Source organism: Hibiscus syriacus, unplaced genomic scaffold (genome assembly GCF_006381635.1).
Source record: "Hibiscus syriacus cultivar Baekdansim isolate YM2019G1 unplaced genomic scaffold, ASM638163v2 tig00003041_pilon, whole genome shotgun sequence".
Lineage (NCBI taxonomy): Eukaryota > Viridiplantae > Streptophyta > Magnoliopsida > Malvales > Malvaceae > Hibiscus > Hibiscus syriacus.
The window spans coordinates 8,407,510-8,430,722 of NW_024061960.1; the positions used below are offsets into that span (position 1 = coordinate 8,407,510).

A 23,213-nucleotide genomic window follows, 5' to 3' on the forward strand; every position below is an offset into this window, starting at 1 on the left:
GAAGTGGAGATTGAGTAGCTTAAGAGGCATTAGAGTTCGAGGAAGAAACAAGGCAAGTTAGAGTGCCCCTAGGGGCCATGGCAATTGGCATGACTTATATATGTTCCAAATTCACTGGATACCACACCACCCACCATTCGTGTTTTCCACTCTTATTTCTATATTATCTTTAATCTAATAATCGTCTCTAAATTACTCTTTCTTTATATAATTTTTCATTAACTTATAGTTTCTATATTGTAAAAGAATGACCCTAAGATTTTAAATATTTCAATTTCATCCTCAAATTATGACTATCATTCTAAATTAGTCCTCAATCTCATCCCCAAACTATGACCTTCATTCTAAAATGGTTCCCAAACTTTTTGATCATTCTAATTTTATCCCAAACTATATGTATATACTAATCACATCCATTGCAAATAAAATTGCTATGCCAAGTTATATTAATATATATTTGAAAAAAAAACAAAAATTAGGTTAAACTATGGTTGAAACTAATTACATATTTGGATGAAATTAGAATATTCAAAAGTTTAAGAATTAATTTAGAAAGATTATCATAGTTTAAGGATGAAGTTATAATATTTAAAAGTTTAAAGACTAATTTAAAATAAAAATCATAGTTTGGGAACATATGATGCAGTTAAATTTGTATTTTATTGCATGTCACGTTATTTTCATACATTTTCAAGGTAAATGTTAGAATTTAAACTCACACAAGATGAGACAACATAAATATTATTTACTATTCAATAAATTATTGAATCTTAATACTTAAATCGTTTAATTTGTACTGTATAGAGTAAATGTCCTTATGATTTTTTAGATCGTATTTTTTATTATATAAATATGTTATTTCATCCATAAGGTTTAGAAGAACAAATTAAGATAGTCGATACTATACTAGTGTACATATTATTTTTTTTAATGTTGGTACATATCGATATTTGTATGTTTTGGTATTTTATTTTATATTTATTTTAAATCATTTAAGAGCATGAGATATTGGTAAATAAACAAAAATGAGCAAGACAATAGCATACACCATCTTAGTTAAACGAAACTGAAAAATCAAAAGTCCAAATCGCAGCACCGCCGCCACAACAACCACAACTCTCCTTTAAGGCAGACATTGTGATATTTAATTATGCAAAGCAAGTGGTTGGTTTCCTTATCTCTTCTACTTCACTACTTTCCAATGTGGACCCTTTTCTTATACCCTTATCTATTGTTTCATTTTCCAACCATCATCTCATCATCACTCTTTTTTCCCAGATTTTGACTCAATTGTTTTTCAGTTACTATCATTAAAATTATTGTCTAGATTCTGTAGTTACATCTCCTGTTTCTTTTTACTCAATGTACCCAACTTTTCCTTCACTTTATGGCTTCAAGCTTTAAGCTTTTATAATTGTACCAACTAACCTTTTAGCCAAAGTGTCATATATGTACCTTAAAGCAAGTCTTTTCCCACAGTAATTATTCATGATAATATGATATAACAAGTTTCAAAGGTAAATAATCTTTGGGTTCTTTTGTGTTTGCTTTGATGATTGAGTTTTTTCTTCTTCTTTTTATTTGGGACTTTCCACAAGTACTAGAAAGAGACAGCTTTTTCATTTTTAATATGAGAGCTTAAATCATACAGACACGACCACATGCTTTCCATTATTGGTTTTCTTTGAAGTGTCATATATTTGGTTTTCAATTTCTTCGAGGCTTCTCTTGTCTTTACACTGAGTTACTTCTACTTTGGGTCCTTCCTTAGTGATCCAATGGATATGGACAAATGATGCCAGCTGCCATGTTTGATGTTGTTAGCTTTGTGTGCTTCAAGTTTTCTTTGTGTGTGTGTGTTTTTTTGGAGAATTTAATGGCTTCAAGTAAAGAATTTAAGGTACTACACTGTCCTTTTGGTTTTTAATTCACCTTCTTCCATTATTGTTGCTTGGATTTAATTTTGTTTTGTTATTATTGGGTTGTTGATTGAATTTTGCACTTCATAATTGCTTCAATTCTGTTTGTTCCTTCAGAAAATGCTCTCAAAATTGTTTTTTTAATGTGATTTGAATAGATAAATACAATGGGTTCTTCAAATCCAGCTCTTGAAGTGTCGGTTTCTTTTGGTAGATTTGAGAATGATTCACTTTCTTGGGAAAAATGGTCGACTTTCTCCCCAAACAAGTACTTGGAAGAGGTCGAGAAATGTGCAACTCCGGGATCGGTTGCTCAGAAAAAAGCTTACTTTGAAGAACATTACAAGAAGATTGCTGCAAGGAAAGCTGAGCTACTGGCTCAAGAGAAGTCTGATGAAGGAGATCCGGTTCGAAAATCGAATGGCGATGAAGGCGATAAGCAAGAAATTAACTTGTTAAGTGAGGTTAATGATGTTCAGGAGCCTGAAACTGCAAAAAAATATCAAGATTCATGGGTTGAGGAATTGAAGGCGAGAATAAATAGCATGGTAGAAAATGAAGAGAAACAAGGAACAATGGGTAGCATAGTGGAAAGTCCTGTGATAAATGCACCAGAAGAGGCCTTTGTGGTGAAGAAGGAAATGGAAACCCCTTCAAAGGGGTCTCAAGATGTTGTGCAGTTATCATCGAGATCGGAAAATGTCATCGAAAGCACTCCCGAGATTAAAGATAAAAACTTGAAATCGGGCCAATCTGCAAAATCTCATAAGGTAAGTTTATCATCATCTTCATCACAATGTCTTTTTCTAATCGATTTGTGTATTGGAGCTTGACTTAAGTGAATTTGTTGTGTTTGCTTGTCTAGATCACAGCAGTGAATAAGGAGAGAAATGATTTGAGGATGAAGAAGAAACCTGCCTCGCCTGTGACTAAAACACCACAACTTTCTACATCTAGAGCATCAAAGACAACATTAACTCTTACCACAAAGTCTGCTTTGAGAACTCAATCGAAAACGGAAACTACATTATCTTATTCTTCCACCAAGATCAAGGATTCTTCTGTGGAACAAAGCAAGAAAGTGGCTCCTAGATCCTTGCACATGTCTCTTAGGTTAGATCCCTCGAGCCATGACCCGGCTTCCCTTCCTGCAACAAGGAAATCTTTATTTATGGAGAAAATGGGAGATAAGGACATTGTCAAGCGAGCATTTAAGACATTTCAGAGTAATTACAACCAACTGAAACCTTCCAGTCAGGAACAATCTGCAGCAGCAAAACCGGTATTATGTTGTCATTTTATAATTTTGATCCTAAAGGTCTACCTGACATTTCTATTACTACATAAATTGACATTCATGGATCTTTTGTTTCGATTTTTCTTGCAGGTGCCTGCAAAGGGAAGAGAATCAAGGGTTCCCACTTTGAAGACTCCGCAAAAGGAGAATGGAGGGTAAACTTCTAAATTAAAAGATTTCAGATGACTAATGCATATATGCTTGCATCAGTGGACTTGCATGCTATTTGAGTCCTGATATGGATTTGATCTTGGATATAGACAATGTATCGGTATCTGCTGAACTTTTTTGTACAACATGGCATTTGTCTCATCAATTGACATTCACATTTGACACGTTTTGGAAGCTTAACTAGTTATTCTGTTAAAACTGATATTAATGAGTTTCAAAATATGAAAAAGCTATCATTGAGCATGTGAGAACTCAAATGTGTGTGTGTGTAAGTTGGCTAGTGTTTCCCTTGTTTCTTTTTTCAGCTGAAGTACTGATTATCATATAATTACCAAGCTTTTTGTCATTTCTGTCTGATCCCTTTTCTTCTGCATCTTTCTTTTTTGAGGCTGAAAAAAGTAGAAAAGGCAAAAAGAAGAAGTGGGGATTGAACAATTAACTAGTTTTTAATTGTTGGGTCACTGATATGTAGCCAACCATACGATACGGCTTTAAAGGAACATTGTTGTTAGAAAAGTCATTTACTTCAATCATAACTAGCTTCTTCATGGCCTTAAATTGCCAGGTCCACAAGAACTTTCCTGGGTTTAAAGTTCATACTATCATTTTCTCGATTTCTTTCAGAGGAAGTGCGAAATAGTTCTTAAAATATTACTTCCAACGTTTTGCATGTGCCTAAAGCGTCCATCATCCCTAAAATTCTTCATTGTTGCATTAATTGATTTGTAACAGGTCTTCTAAAGTTAGTAGCATGGAGAAAAAGAATGCTAAGGCTGCTCCATCTTATTCTGGCTTGAAAAGTGATGAAAGAGACGAGAGAAAAAAGGAGGTATGCAATGATGCTCCTCCCTTCTCTTCCTTTTCGTAACACATGCACTATTTGTTTTGATATGGATGCACATTGTTCGTCATTAACTAGAATCTCAACATCTCATATCATTTATTTCAGTTCTCCAAGAAACCGGAAGGAAAATCCAACGATAGGGAAGCAGCGAGAAGATATCTGCAGACAAAATCAAAGGTACGATTAATTTTCTTTGTGGAGGATGTCTTTCCATCCACTCGATATAGTTGCACATGCACATAAAAACTTGTAATGAACCAAACATAATAGAGATATCTGACAGGCTGTTTGGTTGTTGGATTCTAATATAAAGAAAATGTCATCTCCCTCGTACTTACCGACACATGACTTCCTAATTTAGAAGAGAGACATTGCTGAACACTATATGATTGACACAGGATAATAGAGATGCAGAGATCAAAAAGTCAAGGCAGAACCTTAATTTTAAAGCTACACCTCTGCCTGGTTTTTATCATGGACAGAGAACATCAAAAAGCCCTCTCGATAAGGTATTTTCTTTCCTCGTTTCCTTTTTTACGACTGCATGTAGTTTGATTACTACCCAAAATGAAACTTTTGATGTCAATCATCTTAAACCATATTTGCTGGCCACCTACTTAGTCATATGCATAAAACTGTGATTGCAATCTAATACTTGACTTTTAAGTTGAGGAACTATAGTCAGTTCTGGTAGAGATACTGATGCTTTCCATTTTATTGCTCTGCGGTTCCGCTGGTGTGCACCGTAGCGTGTATCGTAGGATAAAACGAATACAGTTGTCTCTCACACTTGAGACTTAACCTCATCACGTCAATTTTAAATCTTTGTAAGTTAGTACTGAAACTTAATGTTACTGTTTCTTGTGTGTAATTTCACAGATTGGTTCCAAGAGTGACATCCATCGGTAACCTGGCTTTGTTGGGTCAATAAACCGGGCATCATATACAACTTGGGAGGAAATACCAATAACGTTTTTCTATTTATAAAAAAAGGACGGAAACATAAGAGCTACATCAGCTTCTGAGGCTGACTACGTTGCCGGGCAAGGAAAGGTATATCTGAAGGCATGTTTTTCATTGAGGATGCATATGCCATGATATAGAATTCGTCGTCGATGAGTCACATGATATAGAATGCGTCAATCTTGTTATTGAGTCGGTTCATATAGTAGCAGAGAAGTATAATTGTAATATATCTTAATGAGGACAAAAAGAACACCACTGAATGTGTATCGAATCCTGCTTGACATTTGAGATTGAATCAACTTCAAGTTTCAGCTACAGCCTCTGTCATCTCGTATGCAATTTTCTATTATTTCTTTGAACCGAAAGAGAAAGGGAAAACACTGACTAATTTCACACTTTCTGAATGTGTCATTTTACCAAACACTCATTCCTTCCAACTCAGGAACAGGAGCATCCGATAAAACTTACAATCTCAGTTAACAGATGAGTCACATGGTTCTCAGCTAATCATCTAAAGGCAAAGTCATTGATCTTCCTTTTATGAGAAGAGAAATTCATGAAATACAAAGTCAAAGACAAGAGAAAAAAAATGTCATCTGCTAGAATTTCAGGCATGACATCAGGTGTTCATATTCTAAGGAATTGACTTTCCTACTCTTTCTGTTTGTTTTGCTTCCCAGCCTGCTGCCGAGTGCCGACCACTAATTTAATGTCTAGCTTCAAGCCATTGGCAAGAATCCAAAGCCCATTTTTTTAGATAATTTTTATGTTATCATGTAACTATCATGACATAATTACCTGGGATGAACACAAAATTTTAGGAGACGAAAATAAATTATTAATAAAAAAATATAAAAAATATATGAGAATTTAAATTTTTGAGAGATAACTAACCTGATTACAATGGTTTTGACACTCAACAACCTTTTTTTTCACAACGTGGGAAAAAGAAAGGAAAACAAACTGGAAGACGCTAGAGATTCGGCATTTAAGAGCCAATCAGGGAAGCGATAACTGACACAAATGGCAATGTATTTGTAACAACCCGAAAATTTTAAAATAATATTTAATTGGGAATTGAGGTTTTAATTGAGTAATTGGTGAAAATTTGGGGACTAAATTGGAAGTTTTTAAAACTTGAAGCTTGTTTAAGAGTTAAAGAAAATTCAGGGACCAAGCCCTGAATTTACCCTAAAATGTTAGGTAAGGGCTATTATATACGTGAATTGGTTTCTGATTTCAGAAACCAATTCTTCCCAAATTCCCTCTCCCAACCTCAACTGCCGACGACAATCCCGACGCCGTCCGAATTCCGATCGTCATTTTAAAAACCACCATCGTGTTCATCATCAAGCGAGGAACAAACCCTTCAATTTAATTGAAGCGAAACGCTGCCAAACGTCGTGAATTTCAAGTTAAAGCATCGACGTTTTTTTAAGCTCAATCGCCTAGAAAATCCTAAATTCATCGCCGATCGTTGCTCCTTTTACGACACCTCCCGCACCATCGTGTTCCTTGTGCCGTTCCGAGTCCGCCGGTGTCATCCTCGATCTCCGTTGACGGCGGCGCGTGGGGAGGTGGATCAGTCAAAGATTCGGCCGAGTCGAAATCGAGCTCTCCGCCGTTCAAAAATTTGAACGATCTTTGTAAGTATCTCGAAATCGTTCAAATAATTTTTAGAAATTTTTTCCGTGATTTTTAGAGCCCCGAGGACGTCGCACGCGCCCACACGCGCCGCCGCAGGCGAGTGAACGCTGGAAACCGGTTTTGACCGGTTTAACCGGTTTTGAACCGGTTTTGACCGGTTTGACCGGTCACGACCCGTTTACCCGTTTACCCGACCCGTTGACCCGACCCGTTGACCGTTGACCGGTGCTATTCTGGGAATTAATTCGGTTTTGGTGCTATTCTGGGAATTAATTCGAAATGGGTGCTATTTTGGTAATTTTTTTAAAAAAAGGGTGCTATTTGTGTAAATGTTTGACAGTTTGTTGACCTCCTTTGACCAGAACTTTGACCGGCTTTGACCAGCTATTAGACAACCTTTGTTTTTGACCAAGAATAAATATCCTGATAGTTTTCGACGTTCCGAATCCGTTTTTGGGGTCCGTTTTGCTAAATTCAAACCCGAAAGTCTCCAAATCGTCAGTCAACCCCGTTGACTTTAATTTTGACCAAGAATTCGAAATTTCGGAAGGTCATACTTTATATTTTCGACGTCCTGAATTTGATTCCGAAGTCCGTTTTGCCAAATTCTGACCCGAAATTCCCGAATCGAGCTTGTAAACCCAAAAGGCTTAATATTTTAATATTTTGATTATTTAAATGAGATTTGGTCAAGGATTTATTCAATAAATATTTTATGAAGGTACTCGTGTTTCACCTGAACAAGGATCAATTAGGTCCGGTATTATCCGTTCGTTAGATCAGCCTGAACCGCGTACTACGAGAATTACCCGTAGGTTTCTGTATTTATTTAAATAATATTTAGATTATTTATATTAGGATTCCAATATGGATTTTTCCAATTCGTAGGATCTAGCGCTGCAGTAGAACGTGATCGACAGACCCAGCAATAGGCTTCCCTATCTGATTTCTCAGACTGTTACAGGTGTGTTTCCCGACAGTGTTAATTATTTCTGTTTTAAAATATACATCTGAACATTATGTATATGACATCTGATTTGCCACATATTTCTGAAATGAATTCTGGTTACGGTATTTTATACCGATCTTCTGATATTGAATATTCGATATCTGAAATTCTGTATACTACTGACTTGTCTTCTGATTTCCGTATTTCTGTATATTATTGTTAAGCATGAACACTTTTATGTTTTAAAGATTTAATCATTTTTTCATTCAAATACATTCATGAACATCTCCATCATTGGGGGGTATCGTTGAAGGAAGTATATCCGTAGGTTCCTCGGCTTTGTGCTCAGGGCCTTATTTGTTGTGTGGGCTGGGTGTATGGTTCTGGGGAACCTACACATTCTGTTTGTGATGGGCTGGGGGTGTTCATATTTTTTTTACGACATGATGCATAAACCGACTTTACTGGAATATTGTTATCAGTATGTTTTTATATACTGTATGGAACACACTGGGCTTTTTAGCTCATTCTGTAGTTTTTACCATTTTTCAGATAACAGCAGACCATAAGCTAGCAGATTTGGCATCAGGAGAAATCAACTACTTTATTTTGTACGAACATATATTTCTATATGTTTTTTTCGGTTATGTTTGGTGACATGTATTTTATTATCGTTTTGGACATATTTGTATTATTAATATTATGTTCTATATTATATTATCGTCCTATAAGTGGGAAAAAAAAAACCTCTGAATGGGATATGTGACCACTTAGGTTTGGGTCTAACTCACAGACCGGTCTAGGGGGTTACATTTGGTGGTATCAGAGCTTTCGGTTTTAAACACTCGGACTGTATATGGGTCCTAAACTTTGAATTTTTAAGAAATAAAAAAATGTCACCTTATGTTATGATTTAAAGTTTTATCGAGATCCCTGATGCTAATCTGACATATGTTTCAAATTCTTCTGTAGAGCCTTATAGATCCAACGATGAATACTGCTAGAGGTCGTAGGACAGGACGTGGACGTGGTAGAGGGCGAGTCACTCGACCTTCTGTTACGATAGATGATCCGATGTCACCACGTGATCCTCCTGTTCAGCAAGTAGATACGACTCTTTCTCATGATGATCAGTTTACTCCTGTGAGAGACCCTCCCGTCACTGAAGATGAGGATTCTGAGATGAATGAAGACGCCATTAATAGAGCTATCTTCCGCATGTTTCAGAGAGCTGCTAGAGCCCCTAGTAACATGACTGCAGTGGAGATTTCAAATTCTCTGGTTGCTGCTGGTGTAGTACCATTCGAGGGTATTACTGGTGGACCTCCGACAGACGCTGAGTATTGGCTGGAGGACACAGAAAGGATTATGGATGAGATGGACCTCAGACCTGAGCAAAAGTTAAAGGGGGCCCTAACTATGTGAAGAAAGAAAGCTTCAGATGGTGGCAATCCATTTCTGGTAGTATTCCGAGGAACCAATTAACATGGGATCTTTTCAAGACGCGCTTCCGAAGTCGCTACATTGGAGAGAGATATCTGCAGGAGCGACGCCAGGAGTTTCAGAATCTGGAGCAGGGTAATATGTCTGTTATGGATTATGAGGTTGAATTCATCCGATTGAGCCGATATGCTCCTGGACTTGTGGATACTGAGACAGATCGATGCTTGAGGTTCGAGAATGGACTCAGGTATGAAATCAGAGTCGAGTCGCTACTCACCGAGAGAGGAATTTTGATGCTTTGGTTGAGATAGCCAAGACTGCTGAGGAAATAGAGCGACTGGGTATGGAGCATCGGAGAGATAGTGATCGAGCTCAAACCCGATTCAGGAGGCCTTCTGGTTCTGTTAATTCTTCTGCACATCCTAGCAAGAGGGGCAGGGTGAATCTTTTCAGAGAGGTAGTGCAAGTGCCAGGCCTGTAGCATCCAGTTCTTCAGCTATTCAATCTTCTAGACCTGTTGATTCTGGTTCGCAGCCATGTATTATTGTGGAAAACCTCATCCTGGGGAATGCAGGAGAAAATTTGGTACCTGTTTTAAATGTGGTTCTGGTGACCATTTTATAAGGGATTGTCCATTATCAGTTACTACAGTTCAGACGTCAGCTCGTACTCCCGCTCGTACTCAGAGTACTGTTCAGACTCCTGTAGGTGGTCGTACTCAGGAGAGAGCACCTGGATCGGCTAATAGAGGCCGAGCATCTCAGAGTAGGGGTCCAATCAGATCTGAAGCCAGACAACCTGCATTGGTTTACACTGCTAGACTTCGACAAGAGATGGGCCTGATGTGACTGCAGGTACTGTTACTATTCATTCATTCCATACTTTGCATTGTTTGATAGTGGGCTCTACAAATTCCTATGTATCACATTCCGTTTCTGAGGGTCTAAATATTCCTGTTGAGAATACTGAGCGTTCAGTGATAGTTCAAAGTCCCTTAGGTCAATCTATTGTGTTGGATCGTATTTTTAGAGAGTGCCCTATAGAGATCAATGGGGAGATTTTTCTGGTTGACCTGATGGAGTTACCCTTTGAAGAGTTCGATTTGATTCTTGGCGTAGATTGGTTGGACAAACATCGAGTAAATATTGATTTTGAGACTAAGAGAGCTGTTCTGAAGACCCCAGATAATCGAAAGATTGTAATGATTGGGGAACGACGGGGATTTCTGACGAATGTTGTGTCTGCCTTGGTAGCGGAGAAGATGATCAGGAAGGGTTCCGAGGCGTTTCTTGCTTATATTTTGGACACTAGGATCGCAATCCGATATTGAAGCATCCGAATTGTCAAGGAATTTTCTGATGTTTTTCCCGAGGAGTTGCCTGGATTACCCTCCTGATAGAGAAGTCGAGTTGTGATTGAAGTCTATTCTGGTTCCACCCCGGTTCAATGGCTCTTATCGTATGGCCCCAAAGGAGCTTAAAGAACTGAAAATCCAACTCCAGGAGTTGTTGGACAGGGGATTTATCCGACCCAGTGTATCACCGTGGGGAGCTCCAGTTCTCTTGTCAAGAAAAATATGGGACATTGAGACTCTGTATTGATTATAGAAAACTAAACAAACTCACTGTTAAAAATAAATATCCTTCGGGTTAACTAATGCCCTGCTGCTTTTATGGATCTGATGCATAGATTGTTTCGACCTTATTTGGACCATTTGTAGTGGTATTCATTGATGATATACTGGTGTATCTAGAAGTGAAGTAGAACATGCGGAGCATTTAAGAATTGTTCTTCAGACTCTAAGGAGAATAAGCTATACGCTAAGTTGAGCAGTGTGAGTTCTGGCTCAGCGAAGTGACTTTCTTGGACATATCGTCCGCTGATGGCATTCAGGTGGATCCAAGCAAAGTGGAGGCTATTCTGAACTGGAAGCAACCTAGAAACGTCTCTGAGATCCGTAGTTTCTTGGGTTAGCTGGTTACTATCGTCGTTTCGTTGAGGGTTCTCCCTTATTGCAACTCCTCTGACGAAACTATTAAGGAAAGATGTTCCATTTTGTCTGGTCTGAGGAACCAACAAGCTAGCTTTGAGAAATTGAAGACTGTTCTAACTCAAGCCCCAGTTGTCAGCCTGAATCTGGGAAGGATTTTTCTGTCTACAGTGATGCTTCTCATTCTGGATTAGGATGTGTTTTGATGCAAGATAGGAAAGTTGTCGCTTATGCGTTACGTCAGTTAAGGCCGCTGAGCGTAACTATCCTACTCACGATCTGGAATTAGCAGCTGTGGTTTTTGCTTTAAAGATCTGGAGACACTACCTCTACGGAGAAACGTGTTATATATATACTGATCATAAGAGTCTGAAGTATCTACTTACTCAGAAAGAATAAATTTGAGACAGCGTCGCTGGTTGGAGCTTTTAAAGGACTATGATTTTGAGATAGAATAGCATCCAGGGAAGGCTAATGTAGTGGCAAGGATCGGTTCGGAGTGTGTATCAGGATGTATTTGTGTTTTCACGGTCGTTACTGCGTCCCTAAAGATGATGAGTTGAGACGGGTTATTCTTCAGGAAGCTCATAGTATAGTCCTTATGCCATGCATCCTGGCGGGGACAAAATGTACAATAATCTCAAAGAACGCTACTTTTGGACTGGTATGAAAAAATATTTCAGATTTTGTGGCGAGGTGTTTGACTTGTCAGCAGGTTAAGGCAGAGCACCAACATCCATCTGGATTATACAGTCAATTAAGATTCCTGAGTGGAAATGGGAGCGTATTACGATGGACTTCGTTACTGGTCTTCCTCTAACTCCTTCCAAAAGGATTCTATCTGGGTGATTGTTGATCGACTCACCAAGTCAGCGCACTTTATCCCTATTCGAGTTAATTATTCTCTGGATAAACTGGCTAAATTGTACATTTCTGAGATCGTTAGACTTCATGGTGTCCGTTGTCTATCATATCTGATCGAGATCCGAGATTCACTTCCAGGTTCTGGAAAGCTTTGCATGAGGCTATGGGTACTCGTTTGAATTTCAGTACAGCTTTTCATCCTCAAACTGATGGACAGTCTGAGCGAGTGATTCAGGTGTTGGAGGATATGTTACGGGGCTGTGTGATTGATTTCCGTGGTAGTTGGGAAGATTTCTTGCCATTAGCTGAGTTTGCTTACAATAATGGTTATCAGGCAAGTATTCGCATGGCACCGTACGAGGCTCTGTATGGACGTAGATGTCGTACTCCTATATGTTGGACAGAGTTACATGATAGAAAAACTTTGGGTCCAGATTTGGTTCGAGAAACTGAAGATACTGTCAGACTGATCCGTGATCGCTTAAGAGAGGCATTTGATAGGCAGAAGTCATACGCAGATAAGCGACGTAAGGATATCGAGTTTGAGGTTGAAGATCAGGTTTTTCTCAAGGTATCTCCATGGAAGAAGGTATTGAGATTTGGACGTAAAGGTAAACTGAGTCCGCGATTTATTGGGCCGTATCGTATTCTGAAGAAAGTTGGACCTGTTGCTTATCAGCTTGAGTTGCCTTCCCAGCTCAGTCGTATTCATAATGTTTTTCATGTTTCTATGTTGAGGCGATACCGTCCAGATCCAGATCACATCATTCAGGTTGATGAGGTAGAGCTGAGACCTGATTTGTCATATGAGAGGAGCCTGTTCAGGTTTTAGAGAGGGATGAGCGAGTTCTTCGGAATAGGCGTATTCCAATGGTCAAAGTTCAGTGGAGTAATAGTAGCCCCTCAGAAGCTACTTGGGAGACATTGGAGTCAATGGAGATCCAATTTCCTCATCTGTTTTCATAAGGTAATTTCGAGGACGAAATTTCTTGTAGAGGGGAGAATTGTAACAACCCGAAAATTTTAAAATAATATTTAATTGGGAATTGAGGTTTTAATTGAGTAATTGGTGAAAATTTGGGGACTAAATTGGAAGTTTTTAAAACTTGAAGCTTGTTTAAGAGTTAAAGAAAATTCAGGGACCAAGCCCTGAATTTACCCTAAAATGTTAGGTAAGGGCTATTATATACGTGAATTGGTTTCTGATTTCAGAAACCAATTCTTCCCAAATTCCCTCTCCCAACCTCAACTGCCGACGATAATCCCGACGCCGTCCGAATTCCGATCGTCATTTAAACCACCATCGTGTTCATCATCAAGCGAGAACAAACCCTTCAATTTAATTGAAGCGAAACGCTGCCAAACGTCGTGAATTTCAAGTTAAAGCATCGACGTTTTTTTTAAGCTCAATCGCCTAGAAAATCCTAAATTCATCGCCGATCGTTGCTCCTTTTACGACACCTCCCGCACCATCGTGTTCCTTGTGCCGTTCCGAGTCCGCCGGTGTCATCCTCGATCTCCGTTGACGGCGGCGCGTGGGGAGGTGGATCAGTCAAAGATTCGGCCAAGTCGAAATCGAGCTCTCCGCCGTTCAAAAATTTGAACCGATCTTTGTAAGTATCTCGAAATCGCTCAAAATAATTTTTAGAAATTTTTCCGTGATTTTTAGAGCCCCGGAGGACGTCGCACGCGCCCACACGCGCCGCCGCAGGCGAGTGAACGCTGGAAACCGGTTTTGACCGGTTTAACCGGTTTTGAACCGGTTTTGACCGGTTTGACCGGTTTGACCGGTCACGACCCGTTTACCCGTTACCCGACCCGTTGACCCGACCCGTTGACCGTTGACCGGTGCTATTCTGGGAATTAATTCGGTTTTGGTGCTATTCTGGGAATTAATTCGAAATGGGTGCTATTTTGGTAATTTTTTAAAAAAGGGTGCTATTTGTGTAAAATGTTTGACAGTTTGTTGACCTCCTTTGACCAGAACTTTGACCGGCTTTGACCAGCTATTAGACGACCTTTGTTTTTGACCAAGAATACCTATCCTGATAGTTTTCGACGTTCCGAATCCGTTTTTGGGGTCCGTTTTGCTAAATTCAAACCCGAAAGTCTCCAAATCGTCAGTCAACCCCGTTGACTTTAATTTTGACCAAGAATTCAAAATTTCGGAAGGTCATACTTTATATTTTTCGACGTCCTGAATTTTGATTCCGAAGTCCGTTTTGCCAAATTCTGACCCGAAATTCCCGAATCGAGCTTGTAAACCCAAAAGGCTTAATATTTTAATATTTTGATTATTTAAATGAGATTTGGTCAAGGATTTATTCAATAAAATATTTTATGAAGGTACTCGTGTTTCACCTGAACAAGGATCAATTAGGTCCGGTATTATCCGTTCGTTAGATCAGCCTGAACCGCGTACTACGAGAATTACCCGTAGGTTTCTGTATATTATTTAAATAATATTTAGATTATTTATATTAGGATTCCAATATGAATTTTTCCAATTCGTAGGATCTAGCGCTGCAGTAGAACGTGATCGACAGACCCAGCAATAGGCTTCCCTATCTGATTTCTCAGACTGTTACAGGTGTGTTTCCCGACAGTGTTAATTATTTCTGTTTTAAAATATACATCTGAACATTATGTATATGACATCTGATTTGCCACATATTTCTGAAATGAATTCTGGTTACGGTATTTTATACCGATCTTCTGAATATTGAATATTCGATATCTGAAATTCTGTATACTACTGACTTGTCTTCTGATTTCCGTATTTCTGTATATTATTGTTAAGCATGAACACTTTTATGTTTTAAAGATTTAATCATTGTTTTCATTCAAATACATTCATGAACATCTCCATCATTGGGGGGTATCGTTGAAGGAAGTATATCCGTAGGTTCCTCGGCTTTGTGCTCAGGGCCTTATTTGTTGTGTGGGCTGGGTGTATGGTTCTGGGGATCCTACACATTCTGTTGTGATGGGCTGGGGGTAGTGTTCATATTTTTTTTTACGACATGATTGCATAAACCGACTTTACTGGAATATTTTTATCAGTATGTTTTTATATACACTGTATGGAACACACTGGGCTTTTTAGCTCATTCTGTAGTTTTTACCATTTTTCAGATAACAGCAGACCATAAGCTAGCAGATTTGGCATCAGGAGAAATCAACAACTTTATTTTGTACGAACATATATTTCTATATGTTTTTTTCGGTTATGTTTGGTGACATGTATTTTATTATCGTTTTGGACATATTTGTATTATTAATATTATGTTCTATATTATATTTATCGTCCTATAAGTGGAAAAAAAAACCTCTGAATGGGATATGTGACCACTTAGGTTTGGGTATAACTCACAGACCGGGTCTAGGGGGTTACAGTATTTCTTTGGATTTAGACATGAGATGGTGTCATGTAATACATCTTAGACACGCAACAAACTTCCCCCCCCCCCCCCCCAAAGAAACGATAGAACATGAAATGATTGTGTAAAAAAAGTGTTAAAGTGGTGGGGTTGGCAGCATCGGTGTCTTGGTTCAACTACATTAGAAATTTCATGGTAAAGCCATAGTTAGTTCTTGCATAAGCTTTTTACTTATGCCATTTTTGTTTATTATAACGAGAGCAGTTTGGTTTTTATTTAATAAATATATGGGTTATTGCTTGAAGTTTTGGGTTATGGCAGTTAAGATTTCATGTTTGAGAAAACTACCGGGGCTAGTGATAATATACATACATATATATATATATATATATATATATATAGTATTTTAGGAAGGCATAACAATTTAGATTGTGCCAAGAAAATAAAAGTACACATACATTTCCTGGTCTTTTCATCTTTCTTTTTACGTACGCCAAATTACAAGTAACAAGTGGCGTCTCTGGTTATGTAATTAGGAAATTGAAGAGAAAATTAGTTAATAGAATTATACTCTTACTTCTATCCCAATCTTTTATTCTTCGACTCTTAATTAACAAGAAATAGAACAAATTTTATTATTTATGCATATACGAAGTCGTTCCTTGGGAATCCAAATAGGCCCATTGAGGTCTCAGAGAACAAAATAGCTAACTAATTAGAATCAAACGTCACCATTTCATGTGAAGGAAAAAAAATGAAAATACAATTCAAATGGCCCATGCAGGTTTCAAACCTGCGATCTTCGCGTTATTAGCACGACGCTCTAACCAATTGAGCCAATAGGCCGTTGCTTGGAACCCTTTACGTTTAAAAATAGATTCATTTTGTTTGCTCATCAAACAGTTATATTGAGTTGACAGTCTCAAAGCTATGAAAACCATGGGATAGCCGGTCATGATTTCTTCGATTTCTATTGAAATTTATCAACAAATAGCCATTGGTATGATGATACAACTTTTTCCTTTTGTATATTTTGGGTTGTGAATTTCGGCTCTAATTTTCTGTACTGGACAAGTGGATATAACGCTTCACAGATGATTGAAACTCTGAAACTTTGCTTAGTGGTAGAATACTCCCCATCACATTCAATGTTATTTTCTGCTCTACAATAGCCCGTATGTGCAAATCCTAGATTTTTTTTCTTATGATTATTCTTCTGCATATTTGTCTAATATCAGTTTCACTAATGCATGACGTTTTCTATGCGGTGCTTGCTCAATGGAACAAGTTTGAATCAGAAAAATCAGACTTGAATATTATTTACCACTTTCATCAAAACTTGGTACAAAACAAATGGAAGAATTTTAAAAACAATTTCCTCTAGTTGTTCCGAATCTACACCTTTCGTATGAGGTTTATGTACATTGCCCTTGACAACCAATATCTCTTCGAGTTCATGAATCTACATCCGATTCGCTGGAATTGCTCCTCGACTTATCTGACATGAAATTTGGTGGCAACACTGGGAACCTCATTTTGGTTCTTGACTCCTGTGAATTTGGTGATCGTGGTCCATGATTTGCAATTGATGACTTCCTCCTTTGTTGGTTCCTTGCAATTTCTACACAGGCCTGATCAACCATACCGAGGAAGTCTTTAACGATGACAAATACTTGGAAATGATCCTTTGAAGCCCCTGCTTGATAGTACTCCGTTGTTCTTCTTACGTTATCCATCACTCTTCTTTGCTCCTCTTTTAACACATTCAGTTCTTCTTCGGCGTCGTCGACAAACCCTTTCATTTCTTGCACGAATCCCCCTTTTCCATCAGCCATACATTGCAATACAAGGTGCTTGGTTTCCGCTACACGAGCAGCAAGAGCCGAGCAAGTGCCTGAAAATGTGTTGAAATCTATTGTGGCTGCTTTCTTCACGTTGGTGAACTCGGAACTGAGGCCTCCTACCACTGGTAATCCGAGTGTTACATATTCCTTCTCTCTGTCCACTTTTACCGTCAAATTGCCAGTGGTGTTATTGTTGTTTCGGCTGCTGCCGCACCGACTCAAGCTGTGACTTCGGCTGATAAAGCATTTCTTTCCCTCTGACCGGACTACTTCTTCGACCACAAAGTGGAGTAGAGTAGTCTTCCCGTCGGTGCTTTTAACATCGGAGAGCTTAAGCAGCGACGTAAGGTTAAAAGCTTGAGCATTGCCTCTGGCAGTCCCGGCATTCATGCGATTGCCGGCCTTCAGTATCGCTTCAAGGAGTTTCATAAACAGTCTTTGAGAGCGAAGCTCCTTGCACCCTAACTCTAGAGTTTGTAAAGACTCCTTCATGTGGAGAATTTCCAAGTCGTAATTCGATCTAAACTGCATAGCAGTAAGGCGTGTGAAAGCCGACGGAAGAGCTTTTAAAATGTGGAACAAAAACGACTCGGCATCGGCGAGTCGCGTCGGATCACCATCGAAATCAAGGATTTGGGACTGTTCTTCTTCTGTGGGGGAAATTCTCATGAGCTTTTCAAGAGTATCCACCTCAAGACCTTGGCCTTCATTGAGTGCATCAAGCAGTTCCTTACGAGATAGAGCTAAGGATTTAAGCACAATCGCAATGTTCTGTGATTTTCGGGGATCGAGAATCATGATCTGTGCCGGTGAGCTAGTGTTAGCACTCTTTGTGTTCTTTTCACCGGTAGGGGATTTCTTATTTGTAGCCACATATCCAAATAAAGCTTCCATAAGATCATCATCAACCCTGAAGAATCAATTGCATTTTTTGGTTAGAAATAAGAGCAAAATCGGCTAAATAGTTCGAGAAATTGAAAAGTTTAAAACTTACTTGAAAGATCCGCCATTGATTTTGTCCCATACCATGGAATGATCAGCATTCTTCTTGTTCACCTTATCCCAATGCAATGGCTTCAATTTCACCTGACTATTATCGGTATCTCCAGAAGACTCCCCAGTCTCCCCTGATTTACCACTACCGGACTTATATCTGGCCGCTGCAGGAGGTTTAAAGGACGTAACTGAACCGCCCGGTTTTTTAGGTGGAGGTGGTGGCGGCGAAGGGCCTTTTGCTGGGACCGGTGGCGGAGGAGGCGGTGGCGCTGCTGTAGTTCTATTTGGTGGAGGTGGAGGCTGCGGTGGCATTGACGGTGGAGGTGCAAATTTTGATTGAACTGGAGCTTCTATTTTCTCAACAGCTTTTAAAACAATCCCTTGAGATGACGATGGAGGGGCAAATTTTGATTGAACCGGAGCTTCTCTTTTCTCAACAGCTTTTAAAGCAATTCCATGAGACGACGGCGGAGGAGTTAAAGGACTCATATTTTCACTCGAATCTTCATCTTCAGGTGGTGGAACATGGGAAGTTGAAGATTTCCCACGAAGCAAAGGAATTTCACTTGCAGGCTCCACCTTTTTGCTTCGACTACCTTTCCGAACCATTCTACCACCGCCTTCTTCTTCTTCTTCATCTTTCGGAACATGCAAAACCTCTCGGCGGAAACCATTTATGGTACCTCCGTTTTGAAGCTGCCTCCAATAAAGAACATCCAAGCCATTTTCATCAACGATTAAGCCCTTTATATTCCCATTAACTCTACCGAACTCATCTGGGGGCACTCTCGGCTGGGAACTATCTCGAACTCTCTCCCTTCCACGCTGAGCAAGAACATATCTTCTGATCAAAAAGAAGAATACCGCGGCAATAACAATCGTGCTTCCTGCGGTCGCAGCTACTGCCTTCGCAATAGTACGATTGCTGTCGTTCCCCGAAGATGACGACGTCGATGGCTGCGGCGGCGGAAGCGGTGAGTCCAGCGGTCTTTCTTCAGGGATGGGTGCGATTGGCGGTGGAGTTTGAGTTGGGTAGAAGACTTCAATGTTTTGAGGTGAACCCTGGGAAGAAGAGAAAGGGAAGACGGAGATGAAGAACAGAAGGAAGAGGTGGAGAAGAATCAATATCCGAAACGTGACAGCCATGAAAGAGCTGTGCGAAAAATCAGAAGAGAATAAATGTTTAGATTTTGGTTCATGCGGGGGAATGAAATTTTTATGCTTTTGTTTCCATTTTCTGCGTCGGATTTGGTAAACTAGGCGTTGACATTTTCAAATGAGTAGTTACTTGGTTTTGTGTTACGGTCCCTCCATAGCCGCTCACTCTTGTCAAAATTTATTAAATACTCTTTCCTAAGCTCATCCCCCCCCCCAAATTGGAATATTTTTATATTTAAAAAACAAATACGAACATAAGTTATTTAAGAAGAAAAAAAGTGTTCACTCTTTCATAGCAGTTGAATGAGTGAATAATAGAAACTTGAACGAGTAAAATGCGAAGGGAAGATCAAAGAGATGTAAAAAAGTAATTGTAATAGTTAGATTAAAATATATTTAATATATGAGTTTAACAAAACTATTCAGAATTTACAAATTTAAAAAAAAATATTAAAATGAATATTGATGTAAAATAAAATACGTATAAGAGATCACAAATTAATAGATAAAAAGCATAAATTTAGTATGAATGTATAGACCATAAAAAATACAAATATATGACATCGCATGTATGTATCTAGGGACGAAGCTACCATCGAAGTGGAAGAGACATTTAATTTTGATGGAGTTTTAGGCTACTACTTTTGAAATCAGTATAATTAAGTCCTTACCCCCTCACAAAATTTATTGGTTTAATTAAATTTTAGGATTCCTTTATCTTTAAAATCAAATTTTGACTTCTAATTTTTTTGGGGGTTTAATTTACTCTTTAGGACTCTTCAATTTTAAAAACTATTGAAATTAAATCATGACTCCTTTAAATTTTATGATTTATTCAATTTTAAAGACTTTATTTATTTCAAAGTTAAACAACTTGTTCCCTCGTAGTTTAATCTTGGTTTCGTCCGTGCATATATATGATGTATACCAACTACTCTTTTGACATCAATACATTACTCAAAAGTTGCATATTACAAATATTGTATTTTTTCAAAAATAATTATCTCTCATAATTTTTAAAACTTATAAACAAACTTAATTATCAAGAATATTTTTTACATAAGAATTCTTCACTAGTTAAATTTAATCATTGCATATTTTTTATTAGTATACTTTTTATAAGATTTAACTTTATTTTTAATTAGAATTTGAAGTAATATTTAATAAAAAAAGTTTTTTATTTTTTTAATGTGAAATCAAAACAAGTGAAGATTTGAAAAATATAAGGACTAGAATGGATTAAAATTGTAATTTATGTATATGCAAAGGTTAAGAGTAGAAATTAACCTTTCAAGAATCTCTTAATGATTGTGGTCTGGAATCGGAAAGTTCCACTCCTCTATTTTTGACTAATTATTTATTAAAGACAAAAAGGAAATAACCAAAGAAGGGATGGAAATTGGAGGGTAAAATAGCTTTATTAATTTACAAAATGAGAGTCAACTTGCGTATTTAATTATTTAAATAATAATGGAAGAGTTGGCTCACCAAATTTTATAATCTAATTTGACTTCATCTTTATGTAATATTAGCAGTTGGCAGAAACCACTGACTCCAGGCGCGGTCTTCGGCGTTTTCCTCCCAATATTTTCGTCAAACATCAAAATCTAGAAGTATTCCCATTTTTTTTGCATAATGTCAAAATTAATCCCAGTCTTTATCAAAATAGTAATTTTGCCCCTTATTATATTTTTGGAGTATTTCGAATCTAATATTTTATTTTAAGGTAAAAAAACTCCTAACATTTGACAGAATAATCACTTTGTCCCTTGTTCTTTTTTGTGTGTGGGTATTTTAGCCTTCACGTTTAATTTTAGGTTAAAAAAGGCTTTTATATCATAACGTTAACCGTGTGTTATCTAATATAGATAAACTCTTTGTCTAAAGTAAAACGTTGAGGGCAAAAATATTAAAAAAAATATAGGCCAAAAGGGGTTTATTTTTTACATTATGACTTATTGACTTGTTAATCATAATTCCATTATTGACTTGTCCTTAAACAATTCTGAGATCGTATTTAAGATGGCATTACGAATTGAGAAAAACCAGAAAATGTTTGGTTTCTTTTTCTCCCACCCATTGACCCTTGAACGTACTTGGAAAGTTTGAATTGGAATATATACAATTTTTACATATTTATAAAATATAAAAAAATATTTATAAAATTTATAAACTTTTGTTTGACAAATTATTGTGGTTGAGATACCAATCTATAGTTTGAATTTTAAAGTCGATTTTTCTAATCAATTACTAGTAGTTGTTAATTTTATTAAATACAGAAAACAATATTTGAAATTATATATTTAATTTATAAAATAAAAACAAATTAATAACACCAGTCAAATATTTTTATTAAAATAATTAAACTATACAAACTAATCACTTAAGAATAACGATGTCTCATTCAGATATAAACATCATTGCTGACAGTAAAGAATAAACACCATCAACGCTAATATAAAAATACATATAACAATAATGTTTCGTTAACAAACTATGTTTATCACAACTAAATCATAATCTATGTTCGATCCTTGTGAGCACCTTTCAATATCCAACAACAGATCAATATAATAACTAAATAAGTGTCATATGATTCTAGAAAAAAAAATGTGAAATCAAATCTTGAAAAAAATACGTGTTACAAAAAAGATTATTTTTAGTTAAATAGAAAGATTAGTTAAATAATATATATTATAGTAGTTGATGAGCATAAAATTGATATAAAATACAAATTATTTTTAGTTGTCTTATAAACATTAATTTTTTAATAGAACCTTATGATATCTGATGTATTTGCTTGTTAATCTTGATTTGAATACTATAAAAGTTTATTATAGAATCAATCCTTATAATTATTTTACTTTATTTTTTATACTAAAATTTAAATCTTAAATATTATTTAAGGCAAAATATTATCATGCTAAACAATTCAGGGTTAACCAATTTTAAGATTAGGCCAATTCATGATCTACATAACTTTTCATAAAGCCGTGGAAACTCTTAAATGGGTGTAATATATTTAATTAATTATTTATTATAATTTGTAAGTCTCGTTGAATCGAACAGTTTACGAATTCTACTGAATTAAATATAATTAAATATTTTAATTATACTTTTCAACATTTTAAGAAAATAAGAGTTTGATGTAATACTCATCGATCATTGTCGTTTTTTGTCGAGAGATTCTTATAATAAAAAATAATTCTTAATATAAGATAAACTTTTTAATACATGTTACAATATTTTTATAATAAAAATATTATTATTATATTATTACATTAGGACTTTTTATGATAATTTACATAGCAACGTGGATAAGTAATTAATATGTGTTTAGCTTTAGAAAATTACTTTTTAGATTTAATTTATACTATTGATTCGAATAATTTGATTTTGTTGATTATCTATTATTCACCTCTTCTGATTTAAGTAGAGAGCCACAGTTGGTGAGGCATCGATTGTTAGTCAGTTTTCTCTGTGAAATAGATGAAAGCATAGTGGAGAAGATGTGAGTGAAGAAGGATAAGACAGCGGAGAGGATTATTGAGATGTATTTATATTGACTCTAGCTGATGGTATACTCAAACATAAGATAATTATAACTGCTCGTAGATCAACAAGCTAAATAGATCTAGTATACTCAAACATAAGATAATTATAACTGTTCGTAGATCAACAAGCTAAATAGATCTAGTGATCAGATCTTGGATTTCACTGTAACCGATCACGCGGGCCTGTCAGA

At 37.0% G+C, this 23,213-nt stretch overlaps 2 protein-coding genes and 1 non-coding gene across 4 annotated transcripts; 1 reads left to right on the forward strand and 2 right to left on the reverse strand.

The window, feature by feature from the left end:
* The first annotated feature begins 1,753 nt into the window (after positions 1-1,753).
* LOC120171504 (protein WVD2-like 7) lies at positions 1,754-5,334 on the forward strand. Of its 2 annotated transcripts, none has more exons than XM_039179217.1 (8): positions 1,754-1,900; positions 2,084-2,689; positions 2,785-3,201; positions 3,307-3,371; positions 4,120-4,216; positions 4,337-4,408; positions 4,630-4,740; positions 5,111-5,333. In XM_039179217.1, exons 1-8 carry the CDS (start codon positions 1,793-1,795, stop codon positions 5,138-5,140), a joined length of 1,506 nt encoding a protein of 501 aa, XP_039035148.1. In that variant the 5' UTR covers positions 1,754-1,792; the 3' UTR covers positions 5,141-5,333. The 2 variants fall into 2 exon arrangements, with proteins under 2 accessions (XP_039035148.1, XP_039035143.1); XM_039179212.1 differs by having other exon boundaries at positions 1,778-1,900; positions 2,078-2,689; positions 5,111-5,334.
* A 10,908-nt stretch (positions 5,335-16,242) lies between these two features.
* TRNAI-AAU lies at positions 16,243-16,316 on the reverse strand. Its single transcript has one exon. It is a non-coding gene; the product is annotated as a tRNA-Ile (tRNA).
* Positions 16,317-16,811: 495 nt separating this feature from the next.
* LOC120171521 (formin-like protein 4) lies at positions 16,812-19,504 on the reverse strand. The gene is made up of 2 exons (XM_039179225.1): positions 18,309-19,504; positions 16,812-18,224 (listed from the first exon to the last, which is right to left on the reverse strand). Exons 1-2 carry the CDS (start codon positions 19,454-19,456, stop codon positions 16,925-16,927), a joined length of 2,448 nt encoding a protein of 815 aa, XP_039035156.1. The 5' UTR covers positions 19,457-19,504; the 3' UTR covers positions 16,812-16,924.
* Between the last annotated feature and the right edge of the window lie 3,709 nt (positions 19,505-23,213).

What these genes read in the sequence shown, in the direction of transcription:
- LOC120171521 (XM_039179225.1), bottom strand. Translation starts at nt 19,456, where the DNA reads ATGGCTGTCACGTTTCGGATATTGATTCTTCTCCACCTCTTCCTTCTG. An exon ending in ATCAATGGCGGATCTTTCAA is followed by an intron (nt 18,225 to 18,308) that starts GTAAGTTTTAAA and finishes TTGATTCTTCAG; the next exon opens with GGTTGATGATGATCTTATGG.
- LOC120171504 (XM_039179212.1), top strand. Translation starts at nt 1,793, where the DNA reads ATGATGCCAGCTGCCATGTTTGATGTTGTTAGCTTTGTGTGCTTCAAG. An exon ending in CCGCAAAAGGAGAATGGAGG is followed by an intron (nt 3,372 to 4,119) that starts GTAAACTTCTAA and finishes GATTTGTAACAG; the next exon opens with GTCTTCTAAAGTTAGTAGCA. An exon ending in ATCTGCAGACAAAATCAAAG is followed by an intron (nt 4,409 to 4,629) that starts GTACGATTAATT and finishes TGATTGACACAG; the next exon opens with GATAATAGAGATGCAGAGAT.